General features: G+C 42.0%; 1 protein-coding gene across 15 annotated transcripts in view; it reads right to left on the bottom strand.

The window, feature by feature from the left end:
- DOCK7 (dedicator of cytokinesis 7) overlaps positions 1–18672 on the bottom strand; it is a 117270-nt gene that overhangs the window by 30661 nt on the left and 67937 nt on the right. For 9 of the 15 annotated variants that reach the window (XM_083621218.1, XM_083621212.1, XM_083621219.1 and 6 more), the window contains exons 17-31: positions 17643–17760; positions 16588–16658; positions 14657–14795; positions 13616–13717; positions 13314–13400; positions 12915–13146; positions 11705–11869; positions 10893–11062; positions 8847–8939; positions 7185–7274; positions 4810–4905; positions 3433–3573; positions 3151–3264; positions 2332–2502; positions 485–624 (exon numbers count right to left, since the gene is read on the bottom strand). In XM_083621218.1, the coding sequence (XP_083477344.1) occupies positions 485–624; positions 2332–2502; positions 3151–3264; positions 3433–3573; positions 4810–4905; positions 7185–7274; positions 8847–8939; positions 10893–11062; positions 11705–11869; positions 12915–13146; positions 13314–13400; positions 13616–13717; positions 14657–14795; positions 16588–16658; positions 17643–17760 (1929 nt within the window). The remainder of the gene's footprint in view (positions 1–484; positions 625–2331; positions 2503–3150; positions 3265–3432; positions 3574–4809; positions 4906–7184; positions 7275–8846; positions 8940–10892; positions 11063–11704; positions 11870–12914; positions 13147–13313; positions 13401–13615; positions 13718–14656; positions 14796–16587; positions 16659–17642; positions 17761–18672) is intronic. The other 6 variants (XM_083621226.1, XM_083621213.1, XM_083621214.1 and 3 more) reach the window with 1 other exon arrangement.

The raw sequence follows: 18672 nt of genomic DNA, 5'->3' as shown, positions 1-18672 counted from the left end.
ATGGCAATCAAATCTTAATACAACTACGCTTTGGCTGTGATCCAGAGCTCCATGCATCAATAGGGTTCTCATTGACTCTATGGGTTGTAACTTGCTGAAATTAATAAACCTAAATTAGCCATGTCCACCAGCTTCAATGGGTCTATGCGCAGTAGAACTAGCACTGAATTCAATCTTGTGGTAGATGGAACACCATGAAAGTGACTATGTTTATGGAGAAGCCCACGCTCTCACCCTGTATATACATGGCTGCCTCATAATATTGATATAAAAAGGCTGCTCTGGTAGGAAAGATCTTCGGATAGCAATCAAAGCAGAGGTGCTGATCTGGAGAGCAGCTGGAACTTGAGGAAGAACCTGTTTCCTTTCTTTTCCCTCTAATATCACATTTGAATGCAGCCCTGCCTAAGGCAGAATTCTGCTTGTGAAACATTAGATCTCCTTTGAATTATTCCATCCCGCCCAAAAGAATTGTAAAATTCACCCTTCTGCGTCAGGATCCAAAATGACAGTCAGCTCAGTAAGCACCAGGCCTGACAAGTAGTGCTGCTGGCGGAAAGGCACGGACAGTTCAAACATATTTGCAATCTTCTGGTCCTGGACGTTCGTTGAGAAACCAGAACTCTGTTATGGAAACAAACACCAACCTTTGTTAAGTTTTAATGTATGTATTTCAGACTGCGACGTGTTGACTGCATTGTCCTCCGGACAGGTTACATTTTACAAACAGACCATTTGGTAATCCTATAAATGTGGCTGGAGCAACCGTAAACAAGTGTCTTGTATAACATACTGTATTTTTCGCCCTATAGGACGCAATTTTTCCCCTCCAAAAATGAAGGGGAAATCTGTGTGCGTCCTATGGGGCGAATGCAGGCTTTCGCTGAAGCCTGGAGAGCGAGAGGGGTCGGTGCGCACTGACCCCTCTCGCTCTCCAGGCTTCAGGAAGCTATCAGCAAGCCTGGGGAGCCCGTGGGAGTTCCCGCAGGGCTCCCTAGGCTGCGGATAGCAGCCTGCTGCACGGAGCGCGGGGCGCACTGAAGCAGAGCGCCCCGTGCTTCGGGCAGACATCTATGGCTGAGGGGCGGAGGGGAGATAAAAAATTTTCCCTTTATTTCCCCCCCAAAAAACTAGGTGCGTCCTATTGGCCGGTGCATCCTATAGGGCGAAAAATACGGTATCTAAGACTTTTATTTACAGAACTGCGAAAGACTCCACATACACTCTGCTAAGCTCTCACAAACACTGCTCTCTATTTTTCTGTATTTCCAGTAAGTGAAGCCAGAATTTTCCCAATTCATGAGCTACACCTCTGAATATAGAATCACATCCCTAGGATAAAGTTTTTCCATCCTCCTCCTCCTAACAACTTAAATACAAAGTCAAGGAGCATGAAATATACAAGCAGTATACAGTTACGCACAGCTTAAATTATCTTCAGTACATATAGTATACCTGCTGTAAGTTACGTTTTACTGTTCCAATAATGTGCAATATTAAAATGTGCAATATAGATTTGCTTTCCGTTCACCTTATTTAATTTGTATGCAACAGGTAAGCTTGGTCATGAATTGCATGCGGTTCACATTCTTTCAAAAATTGGATTTATCTAAGCTCTACAGCATTTTGCATAGAGCATTTATGCTGTAACAACCACATGAGACAAATTCCCTCCATTTTGTGCAAAAAACAAACAAACAATAATTGTTTTTAAGTGCAAGGCTTATAATAAGAGTAAATCTGTCTTCTTATTCTTAACCAATAGTTGATCTCAACAGGACACGACAACCACAAGTGGAAAAAGGTTGAAAAAAGTTTTCTGAAAAGGCTCTTAATTATCGTGGTGGACACTGACCTTAGGATGCTTGGTGAGTGCTGTACCATCTAGTCCTCTGCCAGTCAACCTGGCTGGCTTTATCCAGTAAAGATAGAGGTGCTATGTTCAAAATGGTGCTTGCCTTTCCCTAGGAGATTCTCTGTTCTCCTGGTTGTCCAGCACCCATATATTTCAAAGCAGGCTACCTCAAACTCGGCCCTCCAGATGTTTTTGGCGTACAACTCCCATGATCCCTAGCTAGCAGGACCAGTGGTCAGGGATGATGGGAATCGTAGTCTCAAAACATCTAGAGGGCCGAGTTTGAGAAAGCCTGATTTAAAGCACTTTCCTCAGCGAGTCTGCATGCTGATTATACAAATGAGCACCAAAGGATAACCTACATTCAAAGAAGAACAGTACTTGGAAAAGGTACCTCATTCTACAAGTGCTGCCACCACACACTGGGTTGTTCTTCCCACAAGGCAAGCAATGTCTTTTCTAGGCACCCTGCTCACCTGAGATGTTGCGGAAGACACGGAAGGTGACGGGGATGCCGGGGGTGTCAACAGGCTACATGGTAAATTCAGAGTAACATAGTGTTCATGGCTGCAGACGATGCGGAGGAAATCCAACCTCAAGGACACAAGGGTGCTCGGGTTGGGTAAGGAATAAAGCTTGGATGACACCTTGTAAAGACGGGGAAAGCACAGTTAAAGAGTTACAGGCCACAAGAAGCCACTGCCGAAAAAAAATTAAAGCTACAATTAATCCTGCATGTGGCTGCTAGACTGACTTGACAGCAGCCGCCAGGACCACATAACATGTCCTAAAAGACCTACAGTGGCTCCCAGTATGTTTCTGAGCACAATTCAAAGTGTTGGTGCTGACTTTTAAAGCCCTAAAGCCCTAAACGGCCTTGGCGGAGTATAGCTGAAGGAGGCTCTCCACCCGCATTGTTCAGCCCGGACACTGAGGTCCAGCTCCAAGGGCCTTTTGGTGGTTCCTTCACTGAGAGAAGTGAAACTACAGGGAACCAGACAGAAGGTATTTTGGTAGTTGCACCACCCACTCTGTGGAATGCCCTCTCATCAGATGTCAAACTGGCTCAGTGCCCTGGCTTCCCCTGAAACTGCCATGGAACCAGCCTCAAATTGACAACTGAAAGTGAAGCTCCTGTCACTCCACCAGTATGCACTTACGAATTCTGCTTCACAGATGAACTTTCCTTCTGCTCCTACTCTCCTCCTTTCCCCTTCCCTGCTGCAGTTTCCAAAGATTCTCTGCTTTCACCTCACGCCAACCCATCCCCACCTCTTTTTATCCAGAGACTTTACCTGTTTGTAGTACACCTTAGTAAGGCTGAAGACAAATCCTCTGTCCATAACAGTGAGTAGATCGTTTAGGAAGAAGGCTAAGCTAGTGTTGAGCCTTTCAATCATTTCAGCATCCTACATTGGGGTGGGGCAGAAGGGAATGAAAGGAAAGGAACAGAGATAAACACTGAGGCTTCATGCTAAGGCCCTCATCCAAGAATCTGTCTTGCATCATCTGGAAGTTATCGTTCAGTATCAGCGGTTAAAATTTTGACAAGAGCACGGCTGAACTTCTTCCATTACCTTCTGAAACCGGGAGACTATATCACTGGCAATTGTGCTGACCAGAGCAGCTATGTCATCCATGAAGCGCTCCGGAAAACGATTCTTCCTTGGAGCATCGAGTTTGTCAGCAAAATACAAATGATGCACCATACTTTTTACCTGGAGGGAACATATATTATAAGTTGCAGTCAGTTGCAAGGGGAGAGAGTAGGGAGAAAAAAAATCAGCCATGGATAGATAGCACTGTGATTTGATGCCTTTCTTTAACACAAACCAGTCACAACAATAGCTACAGATCCATCCTGTTTAGTGAGGGGCAGAATTTTCACCTCTAAACATTTCTTGGTGTTTCAAGTGGGGCAAAATACATCTGTCCTCTCCTTTCAAATTTCTTTTGTGTGTGTGTGTGTGTGTGTGTGTGTGTGTGTGTGTGTGCCTGCTCCCAGCCCAAGCTGCTGCTGCTGCTTCTGAGCTATGCTTTCCCTTTTTATTTCTTCTTAAAATTACACAGTAAGTAGGGCCATAGCTCAATGGTACAGCATCTGATTTGCATGCAGAAGGTCCCAAGTTCAATCCCCAGTATCCCCAGGTAGGGCTTGGTATGTACCCAGTCTGGAATCCTGGAGAACTGCTGCCAGTCAGTGTATGCAACACTGAGCTAGGTAGACCAAAGGTCTGACTCAGTATAAGACAAGCTTCCTACATGGCGAAGTCAAAGCCCCACAGAGCCAACCAGAAGATCTGTTCCCTGCCTTGCCACAATGCAAGAGTGAGCAATGAAACTGGTGCTGGATCCAAATTTTGCAGGGCCCTTGAATAAGAGGTTTTCAGTGGTATCTCCTTCCTGAGTGGTCTTTCTTCTCACCACCACCATCACTGCTCCCCATTCACTCCTCCTCTCACTCTGGGCCCAATCTGAACCACTGGCCAGAAGGAAGATGAAGGCTCATGGCACTGCCCACTCAGGGGGAAACAAGTGAACATAAGCGGATAGTAAATAACAGGGGCTGGGCGATAGGCCCCCTCCTGGAATGTAGTCCTTGGCAGCACCCAACCATGCTGACCACCAGCACCTTGAACGAAATGGCTGCAGCGCAGAAGGCCAAGTCATGGAGCATTCTCACAGCTGCCTTCGCAATGGGGATGCCCCCACAAACATTTCTCTACACTCTTCGGAGCCCCTTCTCATCACTGAGGGGACTCTGCAAAACTGTTTTTGAGAAGCCGTCTGCCACCCTCCCCTCCAAGGTCCTGTCTCATCTCTAATTCACACTACCTAGTGGAATTATTCAAGGGCATTTCAAGCGTTGCACTAGCACAAGCACCTGGGAAATCAGTGGAATTAAGGTGAAACAGAAGAGAGAGAAAATGAAGCAGATTTCCTTGTTCTCTTACCATAAGCTCGAAGAAGAACCACGCTTGCTGGAGAGCTGCCTCCCGTACACTCCCACTGCAGACAACCCACTGTAAGGCCAGTTCTTCATGAAAAAGCTAGCCAGATTCAAATTCACATTCAGTATCAGTTGCATGATAATTTTCAAACACACAATCCATTAAAAAAAACACAACAGTAACAATGGACACACAGGGTTGGTGTGGACATAATACTAAAGCATTACAGTGGTACCTCGCAAGACGAATGCCTCGCAAGACGAATGCCTCGCAAGACGAAAGGGTTTTTCGTTTTTTGAGTTGCTTCGCAAGACGATTTTCCCTATGGGCTTGCTTCGCAAGACGAAAATGTCTTGCGAGTTTGTTTCCTTTTTTCTTAAAGCCGCTTGAAGAGGTGCAGTTGCGACGGACCGTGCTTCGCAAGACGAAAAACCACGCAAGACGAAAAGACTCGCGGAACGAATTAATTTCGTCTTGCGAGGCACCACTGTATTAGACTTAAGAGAACAAGTCCAGCTTCCCTTAGCTCATATGATCCCTCTCTCCTTCCCCAATGCAGATATCTAGAGGAATCTGGAAGCTTTTGATTCTGTTTTTTTTATTATTATAATTAAGCAAAGATTGTTGAGTCATTCAAACATGGATGAACTGTGGTTAAGTCTTAACTATGGTTGATAGAAACAAATATGAAGTTGGCTTCTTTTCCCTAACCATAGTTAAGATTAACCAGTTTAAGGTTTGAATGGCGTATTAAACTGTACTTAATCTGAAAAGTGGAAGCTTCTAGCCTCCTCTTCACAGGCATAGTGGAGAAGTGGTGAGTCCAGGGGGAGGCCAAGCTCATTCTCATAAAGCTAAATCATGGTTAAGCATTTATGTCCGAACACAGTCACAGTGAAGGATGAGAGTAAGCAAAACAATGAGTGTGAAGGGAACAGCAATGGTAAATGTGCTTTGATGAAATACTTGGGGAACAACATCAGACCACAGTGTGTACTGTGTGTGAGAAATATTTCACATCACCTTGGTCCAGAATTTTATTATCAGTGGGGATTTTTTTTTTTTTAAATCACTCTCTTTCCCTCAAAATGCTTGCTTTAGTTTTAAACATTTTGCCTAGCCTTTTCTTAACAGAATCAAGAAAAGGAGAACCTCTAAGGTACACAGGATGATACTTTATCAAAGCAAATTATAATTTGCTCTGTGATTCTGGCAAAGATTATAAACATAAGGCATTAGGCTGAATAAATCATCATGAGCTTCTCTCTTCTGGTTCGTGCATTGTTGCCTTCCCTCTTGTTTTTCTTATCTTGGCACCACAAAGGGGCATAATTGACAGCTAATTATGTAGGGATGTTTTGTTGTTTTGTTTCATTTTTAAAAATCAGGCTTTCATAAGGAAGTAGTTCGTTCCTAAGCCTGGGGAGGTGAGAGGGACACTACTGGAGTGAACATAATCATGTTATCACAGTTGCTTCTGACAACATGCTCCTCTCTCTCATTTTGATCTTACCAGAGGGGCATAAGACAAAACAGCAAAGGTCTTTAAGCAGCGGTTGGCTGGCCATTTGACATGTATGATTTAGCTGAGATTCCTGCATTGCAGGGAGTTGGACTATGACCCTCAGGGTCCCCTTAAAATTCTACAATTCTGTTATTCTATGGAACCATGAGGCCCCTGCAACATTAGAACAAACACTTCCCTAAGAGGTGTTAAAAATACAATTTATGCTTTGGCTGAAGCTAAATGTAAGATAGAGTTCTGAAGCACAAACAGCCTCCTGGAAGAAGATAGGAGGCAGAGGAGGGAAACAGTTCATCCCTGGAAGGTACTTGACAGGAAGGAGCTCCTGTTTGTTCCTCCCCTACCTTCCATTGCAGTAGGTGGAAAAGACCTGCTTGTGGAGGTTCCTAGCAGGATAAAAGTTTAGCAGTGCTATTATCTCTTCCCCTCACTTAGAAGAAGTAAAGAATGAATGGGAAGGATGATGGAAAAGATGGCAGGAGTTTTTTCCAGTTCTCATATTTCACTCCAAAATTTGTGAAAAACCAAGACAGAAAATGGCCAGTGGGAGCCTCTGCAGAGCCCACATTTCTTGCGCATCTGCTTAAATCTTTGTACTATTCTTGAGAGAATTGTTTAAAATTGGAGAGGGGAACTCTTTTGAAACCCTAAGTGAATCTTCTGAAACATTTTATGACAGCCTGAAGCCCTGGTTTTTAGCTGAGCAACCTTGGCTCTAAGCTGACTCAGCCCTCTCAAAATCAAGACACAAAGGCGGGGAACCCACTAAAGTGTGATGGCTTTAATGGTTTATAATGACTTAACACTTCCCTGCCTTCCATACAATGTTTAAATTGTCTTCACTAAAATCTACCTTTTTAGTTGGCAACCGTCCTGTTAATGTTTGTAAGAAACTTGACGTCTCTGTGTGCGAAGACATACGATTACAACTTCGGTCTGTAGCCTACAGAGTGGGAAATGAATGAATGATGACAGCACATTAAAGTTGGTTGCGGGTGACATTTGCAGTCTGGGGGCTACGCACATCAACAAAGTAAACAGAAACATCCAGGTATCAAATTCTTTTGTGCATCTCGTCAAATAAAGGCCCAGTCCGGACAATCATTTGAGGAATCATAAGACAAGATTTATGAAGCTGGGAATGAATGCAGGGGCCAAGCATCCTCCCTTTCCACCTCCATCCAATTTGGGCATTGAAACCATTGAATGAACATCTACATTGTGGAATTCTGACTTAATGTTCATTAACAAATCAGGAACTAAGTCAGGATGTGATCTAATCCCCGCTTATTTTCCTTGTTCGTTAACCGACATTAAGACAAGAGTTCCTTGGTTTTGATGCAAAAACCAGGATCTTTACACCAAAGCTGTCGTGCAGCATGAGGAGAAGAGGGGAGAGAAGGGGAGCTTGACCCTGACTTCATAAGCCATGGCTTACAAAGTCTCAAATGCAATTTGTTTAGCAAAACATCTGCAGGGTTTAGGGCTCAGGCTTCTTTAAAATCAAGTGCAAAGTTTTTGCATAAAGATATGTATTGTTGCAAAGCATGAAACTGGTGTGTAGCAGCATTATAGTCTGTTGACGTGTATATTAAGAAAACAGTATACTTTAAGATATCAGCGCCATTCCTTCCAGCTTAAACAAATGCAGGGTTCTTACCTCCAAAGTATAATCCAATACCAATGGTTATTGCACTAAACGTGACTTTTTTGATTCTTAAATCTGGTTTTAATTTTGACGGCTTTTTGACTAGAACAATGTTCATTTCTATCAGATTTGTTTGGGTTTGGAAAAATGTTGTTTTGCTTTTGTAGATAAAGCTGAGAGGTATGTTCAACTGACTTCAACCCATTCATTTGTTGGTACAAATAGCCAATAAATCAATAATCATGCAGTGTTAAGAAGCAAGCAGCTAAGGTTATAGTGTCAAGACTCCAAATATTTCATACTTTGCAACAAAGGTATCTCTTATGACACACCCCACAGTATCCAAATGTTATTAGCTGAGATTAAGATCTAACATATACAACAATGCGGTTTTAATTGCAGTGACCTATTCACATGACAAAAGGAGGAGGGATGGATGAGGAAGAAAAATGCATTATGAAAATGGTAAAAAGGAAATGTGGCATGTTACCAAAACAACAACAACAACAACTTATATTTGGGGGAGGGGATACTTTGTACATGTTTCCATTAGGAATATGTGTCACCTAACATTGAGAACTTTTGTAGAGGTAGATTATAAAGAAAGGGGGAAGGAAATTAAATTATATAGCATCATCATTTCACAAACCCAGAAACAACTGAAACACAAAGCGAGGACAAACAGTGGTGGCAAGTGGGTGGTTTTTCATGCAGTGTGGCGGTGGTGGGGGTGGGGAATGAGGACATGGAACTCTTCAAAATAGATAAAGGCAGGTCAAGGAGACCACAGTGTAAACTTGGGAGGATAAGATGTTCTATAAGGTAATATTAGCCAAGGCAAGAAGAAAGCTCTAATGTAGACACCACCTGTGTAGTCTCTGCACTTGGACTGGGGTTGGATCCCCATGGGGCAGCTTTTGGAGCACCAGTGTTTACCCAGGAATTGGAGCGGTCTAAGCCCTGGGCATATAACAGAAAGCAGCAGGGAAAGGAAAGAAATGTTACATGTTGCATGCCACACAGTACAGGAAAACGCAGAGAAAATCAATTCCTTCAAAGAAACCCAGAGTGTATTCCATACAATTAGTACTGTTAAAACTAACTACGTTTTAGTCCAATGGGTTATTTCTCTCATTTCCTCATCACACACACGCTCACATGCTAAAAAGATGGATGTCTTCAATAAAGGGCATCTTTTCAAATTTCCCTATTTTTTTTATTTTGCCTGAATTTGGGTCATTGATTACATCTTAAAGAAACCATTTTTGTGGGTTTTTAAACAAATACAAGAACCATTAAACATTTATCCAGCAGTACATCTAATGGTGTTTGTTCTAGCCATTGACTTTAGACATAAACTTACATATTCTATGTTCAAACATATTACTTTAACATAACCTCTCCACTGAGACTATTGAGCGGTTGGTGTAACAAGGATTTTATCTTATTACTTCAAAGAAAGTAGCCTCATCAGGCCTCTCTTCACCAGCTCAGACTAATGAAACCTGTCCACATACATTTCTGGGCACACAAAAATCGATATCTGCACACAGATGCACCCAAATTGCTGTTTCAAAAGTTTCCTAGTCTCCAGTAAATTGCTACAGCCATCCTGTTGGCATTTTATACTTGGACCAAAGGTCCCTGAACCAAACATTGGCAGATAAATAATGAATAAACAATCCAGGTCTCGGAGTCAAAATTTATAAACCATGGAGCAATATGAAAGCACTCTTAGGAGTTTAGAAACTCGCAGTAAATAAAGTTCAACAAGCTGGGGCAAGAACAGTCCTGCAATCAAAATTTCTGTAAGATGCAGTTTGTGGTTGGTTGGTGTTCCACCTGCCTTTTAAAAATCCATTGGCCAGTCTGAGTGCCAATCATGTCCTTGTATTGTATTCCTCCTTCCGCTCCCCCAGCTCCCACCTCACACTCTCTCACCCCCTGGGTGCAGGGCAGGAACTGGAATAATCCAATCCATAATTTGGACCCAATCTATATTTTTTTCTAAAGCAAAACAGGATTTCAGAAGCATAGCAAAAAGCCCCAAATCAGGTTTTGGTCGGGGAAAGAAATCATGACACTTCCAAAGCAAAATTGAGGGTTTCCACTGATTTTGATGTGCCCAGAGTTTTACAATATCTCTGCCAGGCTGTCGCATTACTCCTTCCAGCTTATTAAAAAGCAGAATATGTTTCTGTAAGAAAGCTTCTATCCATTTTTATTGCCAAATTACTCAAGGCCAGGCAGCTCACATAAAACTTATCATATCCAAGGTAAATTCCATGTGCACATCACTCCCTCAGGCATTTCACAAAAAGGTCAAGGTGGTTTAATTAGCAAGACCATCAAATGGATACTTAAATATTCTGAGCTCTCCCAGTCAAAGCCTTTAATGTTTAATAAGAACAACACGTGTCGCTTTTTGGGGTGAAATGGTTTTTTTTTTAATCATTCAAAAATTATTAAATTCCTTGGTGCTTCCATTTCCATCTTGCCCTTTTATACAAACGGGGCGATGACTTAAAAAAATAAAGTGCCTTCGATTGATTTTTCATGTAACTGGGTGTAAAACGCTTTTAAAGTGGCTCATAAAATAATTTGGACCGAAAGGAAAAAGTAAAGGTCAGAACTTCACAATAAAAGAGTCTGCTCTTTCGTTGCCTTTGTCCTTGTGCAGGTAGAGCACCTTGAAAAGTAACCTGCTTACGGCTGCAAACACCCTTTGAGCGCTGCCTTCCTGAACAAGCAAGGACATCGCGGCACATTTTAAAGTACAAGCTGCATCCAGGTTAGGGCGGATAACACTGCCTGGACCCCAGTGGGGTTTGAAAATGTAAGAGATTAACTACCTGAATAGGGTTTAGGAATTAAAAATATTGGGCTATCACCCTCAGCTAAGTGCAATCCTACCTTACTCCCGATGATTGATCGGACTTCATCATCGGGCGAGGTTGGAGTGCCAGAGATATCTGGGTTGCTGTTGCTAAGGCTCCTGGAGCGATTCAAGTTTAGGCTTGCTGGTCTGACAGCAGAACGAGCCATGGTGGCGTAATGGACTGATCCTCCCAAGCCACCTGAACCTAAAACAATGAAGCACAGCATAATTCAACAAGGTGGCATGAGGCGGAATACCGTATACCAAACCAACACTAGTTCCACTTCCAGTACCAGTCACTTCCACAGCTTCCTCAATGGCGCTGTTGGCAGATCCCTTGGGTTCAAGTCATCCCTTGTGTTGCCTTCACTTCCCATCGGTCTCTGAAAATGATTGCCTTTGAAGCTTTCAAAGGAGGCACTGGAAGCCCCAGCTGGTCTGGAATTCATGCACTGCCTTCATCAAGATGCCTGCACTTAGTGGTGAGGAAAAGAGCCTGAACAGATGAGCCTTGATTCAACAAACCGCAAGGGAAGGGAGATCTTTTGACACCACCCACTCCAGCTGAAGCTGCTTGTATCCCATAGAAATATGTTCCTTGAGGTTGTGGGACCACTCAGCATGTGTGGACAGGAGATGGGGAGCAACCGTGTGGAGGTGGAAACTGGGAAGCCTTAGGGACTCTGGTGCATCCAAGCGATGGTTGTGTGCACCGCTCTTTGTGTCAACTAACTCACATGTTCTCTTGCTAAAACTAGGCTCAGCCTCTGACAAACCCGAAGACGAATAACACCTGGAGAAGCATGCCCCTCAGTTCCAACCTTTACCCCCCAAAAAGAGAACCCACCTGAAGATGGCGAATTGGGAGAGGTGTTTGGCAAGCGAAAAACGTAATAAATATATGAGGTGAGGAGGTTGTTTCTGCCATGCTGGTCTTGGTTTCCTTCGAGGTTTTTGTGGAGTCTGTTTACAATAGAGGCCATGGCTTCAAAAGACGCTTGACCCAGATTTACTAAAAATAAATAAATCAAGCAGTTCAACATTTATCAATATAGGTAGCCTCACTATCACAACACTTTTTTTTTTTAAGCTAAGCCCACATTCATTTCTCATGAAAAACATTTCCAGAGGAGCTTAAGTATTTTGAAATTTAACCCTTAGTGGGGAGAGCAAGCACTTGAATTATTAAGTCTTTCTAGGATGCTGAATAGTTTATACTGTATAGCATAAATTATAAGTTCCATCAAGGAATTGGGTAAGAAATAGTTCAGGCAGCATGCCAGTCAGAAAGATTGGAATCCAAATTGGTGCACTGTGGTCACAAAAAGGTTTTAGATACAGCAGAGGTGTTTGCTAACAGAATAGAAAGAGAGATATTTTTTGCCATTTCTTCCTTCCCCCTACACTTCCCCCCATTCCACCTTCCACCCTGTTCTGGAAGATCTCTCAACTGCCTGAAGCTGAATTTTTTTAAGGTGCTAGGAGTGGCAAAAGGAAAGAAATCGCCTCTCCTCCTCGTCCATTAATGGACACCCCCACTGATCAAAGGACACCAAATGGAAATCACTAACTGTCGCAGTCAAAATGTTTAGCTCCCTTCCATTTCAATCCTCTACCACAGCTAACAAGCATACATATGTGATACATATGAAAAGGTATTGAGATGGATGGGGAAATGTTACATGTATCATAACTGGCCAAATATAATACACTGTTGTCCCTGGGATGACTTCATAGTAATTTCAATTATCCGCACTACAGTACAAAGGAAAAGGCACTGAACGTCAAGCCAGCTCTGGCGAACTCTATTGAGAGTAACACAGAAACACACACATGGTGAATTCCAAACATCTCCTATTCCATTCATCGAGACTTCCAATCAATGATGGCCCCCAAATGTTACAGGTGAACAATGAAAGCATCCTTGAACATGTCCACGAAGAACAAAAGGGCTACATGTGATTATGGCAATTTAAAGTGTGAAGAATTAATGCAGCAGGGAGGGTTCGCTCCAAGGTCTATCATGTTTTTTAAAAACCCAAGCATAAATAAAATACCTATTTGGCCAGCAATGATAGGAGGTCGTACAACCAAGAGGATCAGTTTGTCAAGCAAGAGATGGAGAAATCGCACCACAGGCTCCAGCTGAGAGGAATTCAGTGCCGAAATGCTGCTCTTCAGTTCATTCTCCAAGTTGTTTTCCATAATTCTCATGTCGCCTATCCGCACAGGGAACATGTGTTCATCCAGGGCATGAACAAGGGCAAAGAACTTGTCAAGGTAAGGGTCCTGTATAGACAAAAGTCCCAACAAAATATACTAAGTCATGTTACTTCAAAAGCGAATTATATCCTTTGTCTAAACAAAAAATACATTTCTCTGTGAGAGAGATAGGAGAAATTATATCTAGATTGGATTCAAGCCTTTCTCATGTAGGGACTGCTATGAATACATACCTGTGTATGAATAGATGACACAGCAACTATTTCTACATTAAAAACTCCCTTATGGTTATCTACCCACTTCATTCCAGGCAGCGGCACCTGAGGGTGGGGAGGAAGCAAATAATAAAAGCATTCAGGAGTCTGATTACAAAGCAGAAATATCAATTACAGATAGGTCTAGCAAAAGCAGGCACTCCATTCAATATTAGACATGGAAGATATGAACATCTTTTAAAGCTTGCTGTCTAAGTAAGGAGTCAGAATATTTCAGATGCCTACTGCTTAATTTGTCATTAGCGCAAGGAACTACTGACCTCTGGAGAGAGCACAGAGTATGCCTGAGGTGGTTTCTCTAGGGAAACAGGGAGAAGGAACTGACCGGTTTTCAACCGTCCATTCTGAAGCATTGGTATCCACTGTTAACGGGGGGAAGAAGGCAAAATATCTCATTTGTACACAGGGTATGTCCAATTCATCCAACGTAATAATAATAAAACTTATCTGAAGGTACAGGATAAGAACAACACACTATCAGAATCACAAGGATTTGGGTTCAAGAGTGTATGGACTTTGTGTTGAGTGGTATACGCTCCAATTCGTACTCCAAAACAGGGTCGCAGGCCACAATCCCAGAGGCCCCCAGGTTCTCCCCAGGCCACGCCCCCTTTCTCCAGGCAGTGCCCCTCACTGGCCCTGCCCTGCGTCCTTCTTAAGTGCCTTTGCCTTGCTCATATTAGTCTCTGAATGATGATAATGCCTGTGTGGTGCTCTGATTTTTGCTGGGCTGGAATGGAGTCTACTGGACAAAGGCAAGAAATATCTGTTGCTCCAGAAACATTTGGCCCTGGCCCCACCTGCCCCATGCATGCGCTGTCCATGAGGTAACGTGGCTCTCGGTTTGAAACAGGTTCCCTACCGCTGCTCTAAAAGGAAGAGGTGGAAGGAAATGTAAGACTAGAAAATGGAAAGCATGAAAGGAATGCTTCAAACTAAAGTGGGAACACAAAGGTTCATTTTTATAGAACGAAACTCAGAATAAACCCAAATTGTATTATTTGCAGTCCACAAGAATATATCTTTCTGTCCACTGCCAGCTTGCCTCTGTTCTTGTTCCCAATTCTGAGTACCACAGTGGGTGGTCACTTTCAACCTTGTCACATGATGCTGAGCTCTCAGTGACATCAAAGAGTCAGAAATTACTAGAATACAGAAATAACCTGAACCAAACAAAATAAAAAAAAATTCTGTGGCTCTCCTCCTCCCTTCCTGCTCCCAGATGAAAAATGAAAGGAGTGGGGAGTAAAAGGGAGAGAGGATTTGTGGGATAAATGGTTTGTTTCTCTGTGTGCTTTTACCGTGTATCCAACAGGCGTCTCCAGAGGAGTATTTTGTTTTTGTTGGCAACTGACATGATAAAAAGTGAAAAGCAGGTGGTGGTGGTCAGTTAAAGTAGCAGGGAGTTTAATCTTGATTTCTTCATGAAAATCAGGAGATCTGTTTTGAGATAAAAAAATTCATCTGTAAGTATAAAGCTTTTGAAGCCTAGAATACACCCATGCTTAACTGCCTGCTGCTCTTCTGCATTTAAATAGAATCTTCTGATGTGAGAAGCATAAAGAAAAAAAGAATTTATAATTCCCGCTTAGTTCCCTAATTCCAGAAAACCAAATTCTATAAGACCTTCAGGTGAATTTAGTATTTCTAAGATAAGAGGCAAATTTGCATGATCAAATCTTGGTTTAATGATACAGGGATGCTATTCTTTAAATATTTAATGGCCTGTTTGTTCTCTCTTAGCAAGTTACAGACAGGGAGACAAGCCTGAGAAACGGTAAACCACTACGGTACTTTACAGTAAGATAAATGTACTCATGACTCAGCGAAGATCAGAAGTGCTTTGAGCACCTTCAAAACATATCACAGCACTCTGGAAAATTCCTTGCCCTGCTCCACAACAGCATCAGCTACGAGCTCAAGGAAGAGAGCTGACCTTGTATGTGATGAAACCACTTTGGAGACAGTGTAAATGTTCAGAAATGCAGTGCAAAATAGATGAACCCAAACTCTTATTGGAGCCGAGCCAGTCTCACATTGTGCAGATGAGCACCTTTGAAGCCCTCCCCTGCTCCCAGTGGGGAGGGACAGGGTCCTGGGAGCCTCCAATTTTTGCTGGCTGCTCAAGCCCTGGCTACCTAAACCAGCCAAAATTTATTGACCCTTTTTCTAAGTGTTTTGCTAGAATACTTGGCATGCCACCAGGATCAAGCTGCATGTGATTTAAAAGTCAAAAGAATGACAAATCCCTGAAAAAGCCAAATAACATATAAATGAGATTTGGACACTTTAAACCTTAATAGGATTTGGGCACTTTGGCCTCAGTCCTAAACCACTTTTACCCTTCATTGGGCTCCATCCAATATATTCCACTATTAATAGCTTGAAGAGGAAGACAAAAATTCTGGACATAATTACAAGAAAAAAATATTCCTCACAAACTAAATAAACTTTAAACCCAAATAAACTGAGTATTGGGACAAGTTCCGTTAACGACTGGAATGTCTACCAATTGCAGGATTTAATTTTTAGATGTACTGAATATCTGATTCAATAAATAAACAAACAAGCAAGCTCAGTGCCTTTTGCAAGACAGACCATATTGCAAGGTTATCTGTTGCCAGGACTTTTTGAATTTGGCATTCCAAAGCGTGAATTTCAATGTCAGATTCTTCATCCAAAATATATTGTGCATGATAGTACAATACTCATATTTTAAAAGTTTTTATATATACACCATTCTAATGGGTAGCTTTTCTGTATTTAGACATAGCGTATGCTTACAAACAACACAGCGAAAGCAATAGTGTCATGGTGGTGGTTGGTTTCATGAAACGGAGAGCACCTGAGAAAAAAATCCTACATAAAGGCTGATGCAGTGTTCATGTACTTGACATGCCATGCTCCCCATAGGATTCTTAAAGAAGTCTAAATGCCATGCTTTGCATCAGCTGCCAATCAAAGGATCGATACACATAGTGATAAAACCATTATCAAAAAATGGCATCTCCATATGGTACGGGTCGACTATATGTATGTATCCCACATTACATTGTCCACAGACCAAGAGGACTGCAGAATCATCAAGGCCTTTGTCACTGTTTTGCTTTATACTTATAATCAAAAGCACTGTGTACCTAGCTACTGGTACACTGTTATAACCACTACTGTCTGGCTTCCAATTTTAATTGCATTATGCACATAGTGTCATGTGGCGTCTTTTGCATTTTACCTGTTATGATACACAACAGCTGTATATGCTTCTTTTGAAAATTCAGCACAGCTGGATTTTCCAAATATTACCTGCAAAAGGAAATAAAACAAGACAATTTAATATTGCTTTTGAGTTCTAGAAGTTAGGCTAGGAGCCAAGAGCCTTTACCAACATCAGTGAAATGTCGGTCAATTTTGCCAAGGCAAAATGAACACCAGAACCTCTACTGGTAAAATTACATTTTATATAATTATGATGCACATCAGTTTAAACAATGATTACAAATGGAAATCGGGCAGGAGGTGATTTGGCTGGAATGCTGGTTGCTACAATTTCATGAGAGAGGCGATTCCATTTCTCTGCTGCACATTAAGCAATGTTGGTTGTATGAGCATCGTAGAAAAGAAATGGCAAGAACTACATAAGCACAAGCCCAAATGCACCATGAAGTTTGAAAGGTTAGATTAGCCTTGCGTAGGGGCTATGATTGTGGCTATCCATAAAGGAGTTTTCTCAGCAATGGCCACTCAATTGTGAGACTGTCCAGTTGAGGGTCCTTTACAATGTATAAAAGACCTTTGAAGACAGCTCTTTCCTCACCAGCTGTTAGTGGGTAACATTGTCTTGAGGATTTTGTGCTGTGGGTCCTTGGATTTTAATGCTGCTTTTCTCATTTGAAATGCATGGAGCATATGTTTCTCCAATTCTTATATTTTATTTGTATATTCTAATGTGTGTAAAACAATCTTAGATGCTGTGGAAGCCACTTTGTAGAGAAGACTTCTAAAAAAGTGGGGTATAAATTTATTCAATTAGTAAATAAATTAGAGGAAACAACATGTCATAAAATAACATGTCATAAATATTTAAATTTAATATAAACTGTGCTATATTTCTGTTGGGCTTGCAGAAAGGATAGGAAGCAACACTGAGTCCAAAGCAGACTACTCAGGCTAGATCCACAGAACACCACATGTAGCACACATCCAACACATGAAAAACAATTGAGGCACCAAAGTCAAAAGCAAACACACACACACACACACACACACACACACACACACACCCCATACCGGCATTGCGTTACTTGGATCCTCTCCAAACATAAATTGGACTTTTACAGTGATGTTCCGAGCAGATCCTTGACGGTTGGCAAAGTTAAGGCTTTGAGGATAGACATACAGAAGGTTTCTGTAAAAAAATAAATGAATATTACATAATGAATACTGCATCATACAATAATGAAGATATACCAAAGTGTCTTGGGCATCAGTTATAAACTATTGGAGCAATGTAGCAGTGTGTTGTGTGAGGCCAATGATGCACATTATTGCATGTTTTCTGCCTGCTTTCTTACACTTCTGAAACATAAAAAATGCAAAGAGAAATCATGTAAGAGAAGTAGCCTGCAAACAGCAAAGGAAAATGAGAGTCAGAATGCATTATTTCTCAATATATCTTTGCCCATTTTGACATGACACATCTACGTTTTACCATTTGGCTTTTCACAAACTCCCAAACACAAAACATCACTGGGTCACTTGCTACAGATCCTCCACCAATGGTTTGGCATATACTATATTCAAGGCATAGGCAAACTTTGCCCTCCAGATGTTTTGGGACTACAACTTCCATCATCCCTAGCTAACAGGACCAGTGGTCAGGGATGTCCCAAAACATCTGGAGGGCAGAGTTTGCCTACGCTTGCCATATTCCATATTCCACTGAGCCACAACTTCCCTGACTCACCACGACACTCCATTCTCAATGGGTTGCTTCCAATGGCTCATATTCTCCAAACAGACAGAATCTCCCTCTGTCAGAGGAAGGAACCTTCTGTTGTCAGTAGCAGACATACCTTCAAATCAAACCCAATAGATTTTGCATTTTTCTTGTGCTACACAGAATGGTGGACTACAGAGCCACATTATCTTTCTGCATTCCATACACTGCAGCAAGCTGAAGTGAGCAGATAGGGCATTCTTTCTGTTTCAAAGGAAGACCTTCATGCTGAATTAAGCGCTGGAATTTCATCCCCATTGGTCATCTGGCTTAATCAATGTTCTCTTTATTATTTCTGCAGGCGGCTGCTGAAATACTTCT

The sequence above is a fragment of the Podarcis filfolensis genome (assembly GCF_964270895.1).
Source record: "Podarcis filfolensis genome assembly, chromosome: 6".
In the NCBI taxonomy this organism is placed as follows: Eukaryota; Metazoa; Chordata; class Lepidosauria; order Squamata; family Lacertidae; genus Podarcis; species Podarcis filfolensis.
Note: the sequence above shows the minus strand (reverse complement) of the source record. Positions and strands in the feature narration are given on the sequence as shown.